Below are 12,311 nucleotides of genomic sequence, written 5' to 3' on the forward strand. Positions count from 1 at the left end.
AAAGCGCTATATAAATGTAATGAATTATTATTATTATTATTTATGGAAACAATTTTTTTTTTTTAGTGTGTAAAACTCCTCCAGTTTTACAAGTAATCAATTTACATATTAAATACACTTAAATTTAGTAGACCCATATTTAATTGTTCAAAATGTTGCCATGGTATATCAAGATACTTTTTTTTTTTTTCTAGTTTGTTTGCAGTATTAAAAATTAAATTAGGCTTCCATGTCGACCTCCTCACTCAATATGTGATGCACTTAGTTTAAGCAATATACATCAGAATGCAAAGGATAGAGTTCATATTTTTTTAGTTGTTAGCATTCTGTTAAATTCAAATTATGTTGTACGTAAACTAAAAAATATGAACAAAGGTTTTTGGATGTATACAGTGTTATTCTTTTACATATAAAAATTAAATTTGCTCTTATAAGGTGCCCCTAATCCCAGTTCCATAACATCAGTTAAGATTTTCTTGTCAGAAAATTGTTATGCATTTATTTAAAGTCTGTTTTTTATGTTTTCTCACTCAGTATAAATCGAATGGACAGCATTTGGACTTTAATTTAACTTCCTTATGTTTTCATATTTAGTCATTCCATTTGTAAACATAAAATTGATTTTTTTTTTATCACAGACTTTATTGTAAGAATCACAGTGGTAATGAAGAAAGAGATGAGGAAGATGAGGAACGAGAGAGTCGTAGTCGAGAGAGGGCTGGAATTGACCATGGGGGCACCAATCCACCTCTGCAGCAAAATGGCAATTAGGTAAAAATGTTACAGAAATTTCTACTTAAAACTTTTCCAATTTTGAAAGTAGTTACTGGCGTTTAGCTAGAGCTGGAAATGCATTTTTCTTTTTACCTTAAATGTTTGCTCCCAGAATTAAATGAGCATGTGGGCCATTTACATTAATCAGTACTTTAGTGAATAAAATATATTAACTTTTAATGCAAAGCATGCCTTTTTTTTGTCATAAAGATAAAATAAACATTTTCAGCGTTTATGTATGTGTTTTCTTTTACAGGCAGAGGCGAGAACAGCAGATTGGGGGAAAAAAGTGTACATATTTTTGTATTCTGATCCAATAGCCAAAAAGAGGAAAAACTTGGTAGTCTGAACTCTTCCAAGTGATGTTAGCACCGCCTCCCATAAACACCTTCCCCACCAAATTTTGTTAAGGCACCGGACACTACTGCCTTTTGGTGTCTTTTTTTTTTTTTTTTTTTTTTTTCCTCACCAAAACACAGCGACCTAAGTTATTACACTGGGGATAAAGGGAGGGAAATTACATAATTCATCTGGAGGCTAATCAGTATCGTGGATCTTTTGCCGCTTTCCCTATATAGAAGGACAGCCACAGTAGAAAGACCCAGCCTTTGAGAAGCTTGTATTTTTATTATATCATATTGGAAGAAAAGAATACTTAAAAAAATGACTTTTTGTTCTTTTTCCATTTTTTGTGACAAATCTTATTCTTTGTGTTTTTTTTTCTCCTTTTAAACATGTATGATATTTTATTACCTTACAGTTAAAAAGAAGAAAAATCTATGACTTAAAGTAGATTTTGTGGGCCTGGATTAATTCTCTTCTGGTAGCATGAGCTCTGCCTTAGGTGTCAGAAGTGTAATACTTTTAAAAAAAAAAAAAAAAAAAAAAAAAAAAAAACATCCTCTCTGGTTTCCCTCTTTAATACTTCTCTCAATTACTGGTACAGTATCTGTTACCTTTAGGATCTTGGAATATGAATAGCAAACAGCAATATTTCAATTAAATTTATTTTTGTATAGTGCAATTTCCATTTACATGCTTAGAGTACTGTACATATTTGAAAGTAGACATAATCTCAAAAATAAAAGAAAAATCCTACTGTATGTACTATAATACATAGTCATTTTTTAAGCCCGTTTCTTAAAACTTCTAAAAGTAGTAATAGTGCAACATAATAAAGGTGGCATGGTAGGTTGAATCCCACTCCTGGTTGTTGTCCATGTGAAGTTTGTACAGTCTCTCTTGAGTCTGTGTGAGGTGGTTCGTCGTGTTTCCTCAAAGACAGGCTAATTAGAATGATTGGTGCTTCCAAATTGGCCCAGTATGAGTCTGGGTGTGTACGTGACATGTTCTTATGATAGACAGACCCTGTCCATGGCTATTTTTCCTGCTTTGTGTCTCATTCTGCCAGGATAGGCTCTACATATCTGTGATGCTGAATAGGTTAAATGGATTTGAAAATGTTTTATAATAGTGGTCTGATTCCAAGTGTCTCAGTGATGATGGCAATGAATCCTGTCCACTTCAAAGTATCATGCAATTTATGAAACCAGCAAGTAAATTTTACTCTGTGAATTACTTATTCAATTATCCATAAACCCTTTTTTGGGTTATCTTATTAATGAATGAAGGTAATAAATACTTGTGCTGTAGTTCAGTTTTTTATTAAGGAAAACAAGCTTGTCACCACAGTTTTATTTAAAATATGGTTAAGTTCATAGCAATGACCATATTTTTTATTTGTGGAAATGTACATAATATGTGTATTAGATACTGCTCTAACTATGAAAAACCAGAGGTTACAAAGGCATAAACCTTTGGGTGTCGATTGACTGTTTTTATGCAATTTTTTCTTTGTTTTATAAAAATGTTGAAGGAACACTGTTTCACAATGTAAAACATTTACAGTCTTTTTAGAAGCTTTGAAGTAATATTATTGTAAAATAATGTTACATTTTAGCACAAGAACTATTTTTTGCAAGATGCTATGTTGCGTAATTACTGTTTTAATGTAGAAAAATATCAAAATATTTCCAATCATAGTCCACTTAACCACAGAACCATACGGAACATTATCGTAGTAAAACCTAAAGAACATGAGTTGTCTGGACATCTTTATTGAAATGATTCCAGTGCTGCATCAATATCAAAGTTTGTCTCCCTTAGGGGAAAAAAACATATTCTCATAGTGTACCTCAGAGTTGACACTGCATTCCTGTCTACTTTCTTTTCAATACCAACAATATACTGTATGCTAAATACCAGCAATAGATATGAGACTCTGTAGTTAAAATCATTATAGTGTTAATCCAGCTAGCCTGGGAATTAACATATTTAAGGTGGACTAAAAGCAGCTCTTTCTTTGAAGGTGCTGTGATACTTGTAATTTGTTAGGACAATAAGGGAAGACATCAACATGTCTGTGTAGCGTATTGGATAATAGCCACAAACTTCAGTTTTACTTTTTTTTTTATAGTAAACATATAATGTAAACCAATAAAGCATCTTTTATGTTACCTTAATTTTAAAAGGCATTTCACCAGCAATTAATACTTCTCTTCAAAATGAAAGATAATGACAGCTGATAAATGGTTTGAAGTGTATTAGTTCTGTACTGACAGGATTTTTTAATATAGTTGCTGTAGGTCATTTGGTTTAATTGCTTAATTTTACTGCTACATATTTGCTATATGTTGAATAAACATGTTGTGTGTTCTCAAGGAAAACTAAATTCCATTGCAGTTATGTTAATATCATATTTTAAACTCTCTTAGAACTTTTAATATGACATTTAATATTGTTTTCTATATAAATGTTTTAACAGTCAAAATGACTGAGATAAAAACCCTTAGTCAGTTTACATTTAAATTGTATTTCCTTTTAAAAGTATTGAATTGGTTCAGTACACCATCCTTTTTTTTTTTTTTTTTTTTTTATTTTGTGCTTAGCAGCTTTATTCTGACCTTTTGAGGGTTGATTCTCTTAAATGAGTAACTCTAAAGTGGGCCCTTTGATGTCTATGTCCCTGGATGCCAGATGTTCTTTGTGTAAATTATATTTTAATTTCCTTATAGATTAAAATCTTCAAATAGTTATTTGTTAGTGCAAGGGACTGCATAATGAATATCATAACAGAATTTATGATAAACAGAAAAATATTCTGAAGCAATTCCAATTATTTGGTTTTTAAGAGTCCTCTGTCAGAAATAAATCTAATTTTGAAGAAAATTGATAAAGCCCACTTAGTAACTGGTTTAGCTGAGGTGCTGTTTATTGTTTTTATTACTTGAACCTGTTTGTTGGAAACCGTTTATAAAACAACAATAAAATATCAGAAGTCCCATCATAGTGCATATACCTTTGTGGGAAAATATCACAAATCAAAACAACCTCTTCTATACTAGAAGCTAAATCTGAATGTAAATTTTGTGCTATGAGTCATTTTTATGACTGTTGTCTTTCATTGGCAGAGTTGCAGGGAGCCACTTGCAGTCATACCAGCATTGGTACAGGAAGGAAGAACTCTGGATGAAATGTTAGTCCTTCACAATTACACACAGCCACATGAGTAGTTTAAGCCTCACAATTTTGGGTTGTTTAAGGAAACTTGTGCATCTAGAGAAAACTTTAAAGTAGAATCGTCTAATTCTGTACTCACTGTGACTCTATGAAGCAGTATCTTTGCTGTATATGTAGACAATTAGGAATTCAAATTAAACAAGCTGGAATGTAAACAGTAGCTGGGCACTGGTAAGTTTCGGGTAAAAATTGCTCAAAACTCTAAATCTGAATGTTGCAGTTGCCTTCAGCCAGCCTTCTTTTCTGTTTTTCGCTTGCAGATTTTTAGAATGTGACTAAACTGACATCCCTAGGTAGGATTTGTTTATTAATATTAGGGCTGGATTAACCATTAAGCAAAATAAGCATGTGTTTAGGGCATCAAGGGAAGGAGGGCACCACAGACATTTTCCAGACATGGACCAGCTTGTAGAAAACTGCAAATGGTTCAGCTGAACCAGGTTCCACAAAAATGGTCTCGCATTAAATGAAAAAGTATATTCGTGTGTGTGTGTGTGTATATATATATGTGTATATATATATATATGTGTGTGTGTGTGTGTGTGTGTGTGTGATAAATTGCTCAGCTGAGAATTCATTTTCTCAGTTGAAATATAATAAAAATCCCAATAGAAAGAATATGCAACAAGGCAGGCTGAATGCTGTATCTCTACAAAGTATAGAAACAGATGTGCTACATAAGATTAGTTTTGAGAATCTGATCAAAGACTTTGCAATTAGAAAAAGTAATAAGAGTCATATTCTGCCTCAGTATTTTAGACATTACCTTGTGCTAATATATAACTTCCACTATCTGAGTTCAAAGCATAATGTTTAACATTAAAATGGACAGTTCTGTTCCACATTATATAAAAGTGTTTTAGAAGGACTATGTCATATTATTGATGCAATCATACTGCTCTCTGTCCAGTGCTTTCTTTTATCCCATTCTTTTCTGAACTTGCATAAACCACATGTTGGCTTGTTGGACCAGAGCTATTCCAGCAATATCTGGTACAAGGCAAAAAACTATCCTTGAGCAGTATGGCAGCAGAATCTTTCTTTCAGCTTCTGTGTACATAATGTTCAGTTATATGCAGGTCTGCATTTTCTTTCTCTCTTGTGCTTTATAGTTAATTTGTAGTGTTGCACATACTAAAGAATATCATGTTTATGGGTTGGAGTTCCAGAGGTTCTTCCAGGAAAAACAGATGTTGAGGGAGTGAATGCTTTAAACACAAAAATGCGTAATTTACTCATGTGTTAGTCTTAAATAAATAATCAAAGATTTATTTTTAAAGACCATTGATTCTAAATTGAATCTTTGGCATGAAAACTTGTGCAGGACAAAAATTATAATTCTGCCCCTAAAGTATAAATATGTTCTGGTTACTTGATTATGTGCAAATCCTTTGCAAGTAAGAATTTTTCTGAATGTGACAATAATGAACCCATAAATCCACACTTGATGTACATTAAACTCGCTTCTGTAATGAATATAAGAGCCTGCAGATGGCTCTGTTACACATCGTTGCATTTTAAATGTCATGGTAAATATGTAATGTTTTCACACATGAGCAGTAGTTCATGTGAAAACAAAGTTAACATCTAAAGCATAAGATTTTATTTATCTCTAAATCATGCCAAAGGTGGGTAGGGTTTATGGTAATAGAACCAGTGCTAAGGGGGCTTTGCTTATCTTACCTTATTTGTTACTGCAATTTGGTGCAGGAAGAGCCTGAAAAACTGCAAACCTAAGCAGCCATCTATATCCGTAGATACACAAACATACATGTATATGTACAGTGCTCTGAACGTGTGGAAATGGTGTGTATAAAAATTAATTTAATTAAATGTGTGTAGATAAGATGATCTATATTTGTCATAAGGCCAGTTTAAATATTTTTCTCTGTACCAGGATGATCAATATGTATTCTTAAAGAAGTGACTGCGTAGCTTTTTTCCTTTTCCTAGAGCGAGTAAGGATTTTGAGCGATTTAAAATCCTTATGTAGTTACACATCTTCTGTCTAGTGTCAAGTCTCTGAAATTTTTTATCTTGTGAAGATCTGAACAAGCTTTGTTTACACAATTTTATTTAGTGACTTTAGGATCCTTGAAAACTGATTGTTGCCTTGTATATTTGAATGGTGGTTAACATATCACAGGTTCCTTTGATGGCACACATTTCTTAGACTGAGTTCCTATTGTTATTTGCATTTGTCTCTGCTTTCTTGTGTTTGTTTTATGAATATTTAGGCAGACGTATGGCAGCAAGACCTCATCAGACTCACCAGAAGAGATTGAATACATCAAGAAATACAATGATTCATCTATTTTCGTTGATTTTTATAGAGCTGGGAACGATGTGTTCATTGCCTAAACTGGTAGTAAAGCTTGCATGCCATGAGCTGCTCATGGCTGGAATTCTAGCCCATCACAGGGAGTATTTCTGCAAAATAACTGACAAAACTAATTTAGAATTGCCAAGCAAACAGAATTATGTGTGTTGTGGAGAAACCTGTTGAGGGGACATGCAAATTTCATGAAGGAAAATACCCGAGTTGGCCACAGCATTGATGGAGAACACTCGAGAGTACAATGCTAATCACTGGCTGCAAAGATTCATTAAACTGTTTTTTTCTTTTCTGTTCTGTATTTGTGCAACATACAGACATGCAAAAACAGTAACTGTAATTCCAGAGGAATATAATTAAGAGTTTAAAACACCCTATAGCCATGTTTGTAATGAAAACTTGTGGCGAATGCCGCTCTCCAGATAGTGACTTGTAAATGTATTTCCTGTATTGCGTGTCTGTTTTGGTAAAGGCAGTTTTATAAGTCAGTAAAAATATTTAAGACATCCTTTTAGGAATCTGGGTGTGCTTTATGAAATACCTGTGTATGTTACATTTTTTGTTATTTAAATATTAAAAAAAAAATATTGACACCTTATGTTAAAATATATATACACTGCATGTGTGCTTGCAACAATAAGATAAAACGTAACTTTCTCAAAGCCACTTACTCCAGTTAAGGATCGCAAGGTCCTAGATCTTAACTTATTTTGTCAAACATTGTGTCTTAGAAATATAGCAAAGTCAGTATTATTTAATAATATGACATTCATTTATGTGCTGCAATGTTATGCTTTGCACTGTGAAGTGCTGTGCATGAAAGGTAGAACACCAAATCTTCTAAAGTAATTGCAAAATACTGTGCATTTCAGCTGAGAAAAGTTGCCTTTATATATACCTCAGACACTGAAATTGTTTTCAATCATCTTTATTCTGGTTGGAGCTAACTTGTCACCTGTGATCAGGAGTCTCAGTTAAATAATAACCTCACACCATGGATCAAGACAGGACCATAGAGGTTTCTGGTGGTTTGCAAAAAGACTAAAGCTGATGTCACATTACATGACATGGAGTCAGAGAAGATACTTGTCAAATGCGGTTGCTGGATCTCATCATCTTGATAATGTCAGTTTACAAGAGTAGGAATTGTAGGGGACAATAAATTACACTACTTGGTAAAAACTTTACAGTATAATTTTAAGTTTTCTAAAGTATTTGGTGCTTACTGAATAATGCCATCTAATTGACAAGATTTCAGGCGGCACTGGTGCTTGAGTGAATGCTTTCCAGAGACGTGAAGTGGAAATACAGTATAATGGATGCAAGACATAAGACTAACAAACCTCTTCTGTTTGCAAGGTGCAGAACAGCTGCATTCCTTCTTTCATTGTGATCACATTCTATGTATTGTGCATTCCAGTTGAGCACTCATTAGTTGTTAGCTGTCACATACACATAAGCTTACTGCTGCAGCTTTAGGGCAAATCAAATACAGTATGTTGGAATGTCAGACTACATGACTGGTGGCTACAGGATCATGCCACAACTGCCCATCCTCACTAAATTATGTAAATGTGTATGTATATTGATAATTAACTTTGTTGTGCTTCCTTACCATAGTAGTGTCACCTTCATACTGCTCAAGTGTAATAGGTGGTGTTTTTTTTTTTTTTTTTTTAATTTCCTCAGCATTTATCTGCTTATGGTATAATTTATTTGCTGTTTTAGTCTGAATCATCAAAAAGACATGCAAGCTTTTTTATATATATGACCTTTTATTTTATTAAAAAAAGCAATTGCAGAGCAGATGTCCGGTTATTTGTAACAATCAAAGAGAAAGAAGACCGATTTGGATGGTAAATACACAGTTGCTTACATACTTGTGGCACCCTCTTGTGCAAGAGAAGAAGCCAGAGGTGTGTGGTAAGATATCATACTTTGTATAACAATAATTATCTGTGACTGAAGTAACTGCTCATATGGAAATTCCAGTCCGAAACAATCATTCTGACAAAAAGGGAACCCTGATTTTTTGCATTTCTTCCTCTCCCCCAGTAGCTGTTTCAGTACTGCTATCTTTTCATGTGCAAAATCTAAAAAATTCTAGAAAACTGGATTTATTGCATACCATCTTTAATATTACAAATATCAGCTGAGAAATGTTTATTTGTTGTATCATGTAAAACATTGTTTCAAATCAATTTCTGAATCAAGTCAGTTCTAATTTCAGTAAGTGTCAGCTTAGTTTATGGTACATGGATGAAAGGATCAGTGCTGCTTTACACGTCTGGTGTCCAGGGTTTGATTTTTGACCTGAAATTTGTGAATTTCACCATCTGTCCCTACTGTATGAGTGATAGAAAAACTGACTTAAAAATCAATGGAAGTTCAAGTACCTATGGGCTAGGTCTAACTAATGTCATAGACAAACCAATACATTTTCTGTAATTACATTTTTGATCTTTTTGATTTTGGTTTAATTATCAACTTACAGTGCCTTTAAAAATCATTCAGCCCTTGGAAGTGTTCACATTTTATTGGTATACAACAGTGAAACACTGGATTTAATTTGCCTTTTTTGACATTGATCAACAGAAAAAGACTCTAATGTCAAAGTGAAAGCAGATCTCTGCAAAATAGCTTAATATATTTACAAATAGAAAATAATTGATCACATAAGAATTCACCATTTTGAGCCAGTATTTAGTAGATGTACTGTTGGCAATCATGGCAGCACTGAGTCAGTGTTCACAAGTCTTGATCAGCTTTGCTGGACACTGCGTTTTTCTTCCACTCTTCACTGCAAAACTGCCCAGGCTTTCACAGATTGCTTGGTGATCATGAGTGAACAGCCTTTTTCAAGTACAGCTACACATTTTCGTATGGTTTGAGATCTGGCCTCTGACTGGGCCACTCAAGGATATTAACATTTGTTGTTTTTGAGCCATTCCTGTATAGCTTTGGCATTATGCTTAGGGTTGTTATGCTTGAAAAGAAGTCTTGTGCCAAGGTACAGGTTTCTTGCAAACTATCATGTTTTCCACCAATATTTCCCTGTATTTACTGCATTCATTTTACCCTCTACAATCTTAAACCTTTCAAGGCCTGCTACAGAAAAGCATCTTCACAGCACAAAGCTGCCTTGATGCTGTGTCTTGATAATGCACTGTGATTTTCATCTCATCAGACCATCGAACCTTCTTCCAGATGACTTGAAAGTCTCCCATGTGCTTTCTACCAAACTCTGGCTGAGACGTGTTTTTTGTCTTTGCCACTCTCCTATAAAGCTGCAACTGTTGAAGCACCTAGGTAACAGTGGTTTTATGCATAGCCACTGTAGCTGGCATTTCCTTCAGAGTTCTCATGGGTCACTTGGTGCCCATCCTCACTAGTCTTCTTTTTGCATGGTCACTCAGTTTTTTGTGAATGGCCTGGTTTTTGTAAATTTACAGCTGTGCCATACTCTTTCCATTTCTTGAACTTTATTGCCATTTATCAAAGTTGCTAAGAATTTTCTTGGCGGTACATCCATACACATAACAGGGTAAACATAATTAGCATAATATGCAACACATAACACTATCTCATTGTTATATACAGTAGTAGTGAATGATTCTTTTCTTGTATCCATCAGAATTGCTTGCATTGTTCTTTTGTATTCATTATGTAGGATAGGCCACTTTACTGACTCACCCCAAGCTGTTCCTTCTAGGCAAGTTGCACTTAGACTACAATTGATTGAAATCCTGGACTACAGACAGGTGATTTCTATTAATCTAATTATTGATTTTTGAAACCAGTTGGTTGCACCAGTGATGACTTAGATGTGCCATAGTAATAACATTTATATGTGTAATTAAATTGGGCCACTTTGCAGAGATCTGTTTTCACTTTGACATGAAAAAAATAGCTTTATAGTTTGTATAACAATAAAATATGAAAACTTCCAAGTGGGTGAAATTTTTTTTAGGCATTATATAAACACACCTTCTTGGTTATGTTTTTCTGCCCATAGAGGAGGAAGACCAGCTGCAAGTATTCTACATTTTCTGAATTCCAGTAGTTTTCAAGAGGAAAAACAATTTCTTTTGAAGTGAGAATATCCGCATTTAATAACCAAAATTAGGACATCTATACATTACACCTTTAACCTTATTGGTAGGCAACATAACTTAAGAATTTGTTCATGCTGTTAGAGTCACAGATAATATAAAGTAAAATACAATTGACAGTGTTATACATTACATTATCATATGATGGTGGTGTGATTATTGGGGTGCTGAAATGACTTTGATAAAAATGCAGATAGCTGATTAAGACTTTCTCCAGTTTTGAAGACATGCAGTATTTTATACCCCAGGTTATTTTAATGAAAAGCTATTTACTAATTTGCAATTTTCTTCATATTCCAGTTTTTATATAGTTGGTTTGCCTGTTTTATGATAAACAAGTGTCATTCAATTGTTTATCTATTTTCTCTAACTTTTTTTGATGCTGCATTTTATTTGTATTTCTATAACTGCAGCTTATCATTTCACCTTTTTTACAAAGCAAATAGATTAAAAAATTCATCAGAAAGCCCAAAAATGTCTGTATGTTCTGTTGTATCCATTTAATTGTTTGTAATAGCTGATGCCATGGTGGACAAAAGATGATCAGGCTCTTCATCAGTTGTTACATTTCTTCATTTTGTTGTAGGCTTGGTTCTTCATCACCTTTAATTTTCTGTACTTCGTTGACTTCTTTAGTTGGTCATCTTTTCTCATGATTTTACCATACCGTTTCCACTTAAACTTGAATTCAGTCATTCCGACAAGCATTCTTGTTTGACTGGATTGAAATTGATCTTTCTTGAAGAACATTACATAAACTATTTTGTAGCACATCACTATACAACTGTTGGTTACATCTTGATGTTCTTTATTGGTATTTAGTTTTCATTGATATGTATTGATAAGGAAAAAGACATTACTTTAACAATGAAAACTACATTTTAAACTTTAAGCTCTACAACAGCCTTTCAAAATGTATTTACCATGAGTTGATGAATGAATCGGACAAAAATTAACTTCTACTGGCTTGATAGCTATGAAGAGGGTAAAACTGCAATACATCCTCCCTTTATAGTTTACTCAGAGCACAAGTTACCATAAATTGCACAAATAAACTCAAAGGCCAGGTGCAGCAACCTAGTTTAATGTCTTATCCAAGTTTTACAGCACATTGTCCTTCTCACTGTACCCAGAGCCACACACAAACCACAAGGTAAGCACCCTATGCTGACCTCACCAACACCTCTTCCAGCAGCACCCCAAACTTTTTTGGTTGGTCTCCCATCCAAGTACCGGATAGGCCCAGACATGCTTAGCTTCAGCTGGAACACCTGTTCTGAAGTGCAGGTGGTGCTAGACTAGGACATAGTGGGAGATTTGCATGCAGAGATGCTGCTGTCAATTGCACAAATTCCAAAAAACAATCTTGTTTGATCTATTTACAAGTCATGAGGCAAAAGACCTTAGCCTTTCATGAAAGAAATAACAAGGCAAAAATGTCGTCATCAGTGAAAGCTCGTTTATGGTTGACTTTAACACAGCATTCAAAATTTAAAAATGTACTACCTTAA

The 12,311-nt window shown here is 33.9% G+C and overlaps 1 protein-coding gene across 2 annotated transcripts in view; it reads left to right on the top strand.

The window, feature by feature from the left end:
* The window catches only part of phf6 (PHD finger protein 6), a 40,269-nt gene extending 33,073 nt beyond the window's left edge, over nucleotides 1–7,196 (top strand). The window contains exons 10-11 of one of the 2 annotated variants that reach the window (XM_028815772.2): nucleotides 639–771; nucleotides 6,591–7,196. In XM_028815772.2, the coding sequence (XP_028671605.1) occupies nucleotides 639–771 (133 nt within the window). In that variant the 3' untranslated portion in view covers nucleotides 6,591–7,196. Of the gene's footprint in view, nucleotides 1–638; nucleotides 772–1,030; nucleotides 1,249–6,590 lie in introns of those variants that run through there. The other variant, XM_028815769.2, reaches the window with a different exon arrangement.
* The last annotated feature ends 5,115 nt before the right edge of the window (nucleotides 7,197–12,311 follow it).

Source organism: Erpetoichthys calabaricus, chromosome 12 (assembly GCF_900747795.2).
Source record: "Erpetoichthys calabaricus chromosome 12, fErpCal1.3, whole genome shotgun sequence".
NCBI lineage: Eukaryota > Metazoa > Chordata > Cladistia > Polypteriformes > Polypteridae > Erpetoichthys > Erpetoichthys calabaricus.